Genomic DNA, 3,509 nt, shown 5'->3' with positions numbered 1-3,509 from the left:
TAACTTCAAATATTATAAAACTATTTCGTTAGAACTCAACGCTTAAAACCATACCGAAAAATAATAATTTTAAACGCTTACAATTCTATTTTACTATAACTATCTACCTTAAACGTTTAAAACAACATAATATCTAATGATATTCATTTTTTTAAACTAACAATCATATGTAATAAGATAATTAAACAAGGTTAGTAAAGTATATGTTACACATTATGTGATGACTTTTAGTTAACATGTGACTAAAATATTATTGAAATTTGATTAATGACTTTTAATGAAGCTAACAATCAAAATTGCCACAATTTAAAAAAAAAAAACGGTTACCATAGGTCATTTTTGTACTAATAACAACCGAATAAAAATATGTTGGGTTTTATGAGTGGGTGGGATTGGGATAGAGTTTATTTGTTGATAGCTTCATAAATGGTTCTTGTGAAATTTCAAATATGATTTTTCCATGTATCACACATATTCATAATTAACAGAAAAAAATACAGTTCTTTGTAATATGGACAATCTATTAAGGGCGTGTTCGGTAAAAGTAGCTGGTAGCAGGTAACTTCTAACGGGTAGCGGGTAGCTTATAGCGGGTAGAGTTTTGTTAAATGTTACGTAAAGTAGCATTTGGATTTGGAGCGTTTTTTTTAAACTAAACACTAAAAGCCTGTAGTGCCAAACGAGACTTTCTGTTGAGCGTTTTGTTAAACGCTAGAAGCTAGAAACTCTCAAACATTTCCAAACGCTCCATACCGAACACGCCCTAAATCTTTTCAAACCAAACAAGTCATCATGCATATTAAAAATTTAGAATGATCAAACTTGATATTTTTAGAAACAATAGGCACAATTTTTGAAAATTTGTCAACGAAAAATATTCGAATCACCATCGTTAAACAAGTATTTTCAAAACATTTAGAGTTACTTATTGCGTTGGGTGGTTTCTAGCAACTTGGTAGTTTCCACCATCTAAGAAAGATCCTTCCCCGTTAAAAATAATTAAAATCAAAGGATTATTAGTCAAATAATACCAAATTGAAAGATTAGTTTAATATTCTAATAAAAAATAGTTTAAACCCTAAAAACAAAAGATAGGTCAGTGTAACTATTCCATACTGTTCAAACCAAAAGTACCATTCAACCTTTTTTTCTTTGTTTTTCTCCACTCATTTGCTTACCCCTTAGTTTTCTATTTGCTCTCTCTCTCTCTCTCTCTCTCTCTCTCTCTCTCTCTCTCTCTCTCTCTCTCTCTCTCTCTCTCTCTCTCTCTCTCTCTCTCTCTCTCTCTCTCTCTCTCTCTCTCTCATAAAAATACCCCATCTTTCTGTTTTTTAAACATAAATTTCCTCCATTACCATCATACTTTATTATTCTTCATCTCTTTCTTCTTGTTTCTCCCCCCACCCCTTTAGTTTCCTCCTCCTGATCTATACCTATAATATGTCAAACAATTTAGACTTGAGCTCCACTTCCCCTTTCTCCCTCCAAAACCTGCAACATCGCCCTGACCTCCACCTCCAAATCCCTCCTGATTCCGAAGATGACAACAACCAACACACTCCTGGCTCCGGCAGCGGTAGTGGTGATATAGTAGGGCGCCGGCCACGGGGTCGCCCCCCTGGTTCAAAAAACAAGCCCAAACCACCTGTGATCATCACTAGGGAGAGCGCAAATACCCTCCGTGCACACATCCTTGAGATAAACAGTGGATGTGATGTCTTTGAATCCATCGCGAATTATGCCAGGAAGCGTCAACGTGGTATTTGTATAGTAAGCGGCAGCGGCACCGTCAACAACGTCAGTCTTCGGCAACCTGCAGCGGCCGGATCTGTACTCACCCTCCACGGCAGGTTTGAGATACTCTCGCTGTCTGGTTCCTTCTTGCCACCTCCGGCACCACCGGGGGCGACCAGCTTAACTATATACTTGGCGGGTGGACAAGGACAGGTTGTTGGTGGGAATGTCGTCGGAGCTCTGATCGCTTCTGGGCCGGTGATTGTGATAGCAGCATCTTTCACAAACGTGGCGTATGAAAGGTTGCCACTGGATGAAGAGGAAGCGGCTGCCAGTAGTGGAGGAGGGAATGGAGGCGGCGGAGACGGGAATGGTGGCGTCAATCATCCTTTTCCGGACCCCTCATCAATGGGTTTGCCGTTTTTTAACTTACCACTTAACATGCCTAACGTTCAGCTACCGGTGGACGGTGGTGTTTGGTCTGGCAACATGGCTAGCCGGCCACCCTTCTGACTACGTTTGACCAAGTCGAAGCTTAATATTCTTCAAGGAAAAAGGTCAGATAAATTCCTTGGATCATCAATCATGATTCTCCATCTTGTACAATAATTAATCTCCCCATTTTCTGATTTTTTTTCTTCAACCTAGGGATTTCTTCTTCTCTTTTTGATTCCATGTTTACTGTTAGTTCTTCATCTTGATGTTAATTGTTGTACCTTGCTCGTTTTATGTAACGGAAAAACGGAGTTTCTTGATTATCATTATTGTTATGATCATGTTAATAGCCTTTTGATATTTGATTTCATTAAAAAGATCAATCTTTGTTTATTTTCAGAAGCAAAATTCATGCAAGAATATCGATTAAATTCAAAAGTTCATATGTGCTAAAAAGTTCCTCAATAAATTAGTCTTCTTCATTTGCTTTTAGGTTATATAAAGCATTATTAAGTAAATGCTTTATCTTTTCATTAGATCGAGTATATATATATCCTACTCTCCTCTGATCTTTCCCCTAAGTAAATCTTATATGATCTATTAGACTTGAATATATTACTGCTTTAACAAATATAATAATGTTCAACTTGGGTATTATTTATATTCAATGGATAAGCTTTTCTCATTCTCTCTCTCTGTATATATTGTTATTTATTTATAAGTCTTAGGTTCTATTTAAATTGAATACTCTCTTGCACCTTGTTCTCTATTGGCCGATGCCCAATAGATGTTCTTTTTCTCTTTCCGAAACAAATTATTCTTTTGTTATTTACAATAATTAATATCATTATAAATAGAAATTAGAGCTTGTATGGCCGGAACTTGGACCTTGGTATTTGCTAGATTAACAATCAAGTTGTCCAATTAAAAGTATCATTAGCTATCTACTTAATGAAAATTGAATTGTTTTGTTTACAGTTGACTAGATTTGCTTAGAGAATCATATCATGTGTTTTACAATCAACTTTTAAACCTAAAGTTTTACACTAACTTTCTCTACTAATGCTTTCCTACTATCTACTCTATTTGCATTGGTCCAAAAGATTGACTATAATGTATTGATCCATGTACTCACTAAGATATATAGTGCTATTCTCATAGCATGAAGTGAGTATATTCATAATTAAAGATTTATGTACATATGTTTAGTTGAAGTACACCATTTAATTAATTCTTGAAACAAAAACAAGAAATAAGTTAATTACATAAGATCTCTATTTACCGCCTTGAAGTTTTAATATTACCTCCTTTAACTTAATATATAATCTCAAAGTTCGTAA

At 35.4% G+C, this 3,509-nt stretch overlaps 1 protein-coding gene across 1 annotated transcript; it reads left to right on the top strand.

The window, feature by feature from the left end:
- Positions 1–1,362: 1,362 nt before the first annotated feature.
- Positions 1,363–2,492, top strand: LOC111921389 (AT-hook motif nuclear-localized protein 23). Its single transcript, XM_023916963.3, has one exon. The coding sequence runs from the start codon at positions 1,441–1,443 to the stop codon at positions 2,245–2,247; it is 807 nt and encodes a 268-aa protein (XP_023772731.1). The 5' UTR covers positions 1,363–1,440; the 3' UTR covers positions 2,248–2,492.
- The last annotated feature ends 1,017 nt before the right edge of the window (positions 2,493–3,509 follow it).

This window comes from Lactuca sativa, chromosome 1 (genome assembly GCF_002870075.4).
Source record: "Lactuca sativa cultivar Salinas chromosome 1, Lsat_Salinas_v11, whole genome shotgun sequence".
Lineage (NCBI taxonomy): Eukaryota > Viridiplantae > Streptophyta > Magnoliopsida > Asterales > Asteraceae > Lactuca > Lactuca sativa.
This window is presented reverse-complemented; position numbering and strand designations above follow the sequence as displayed.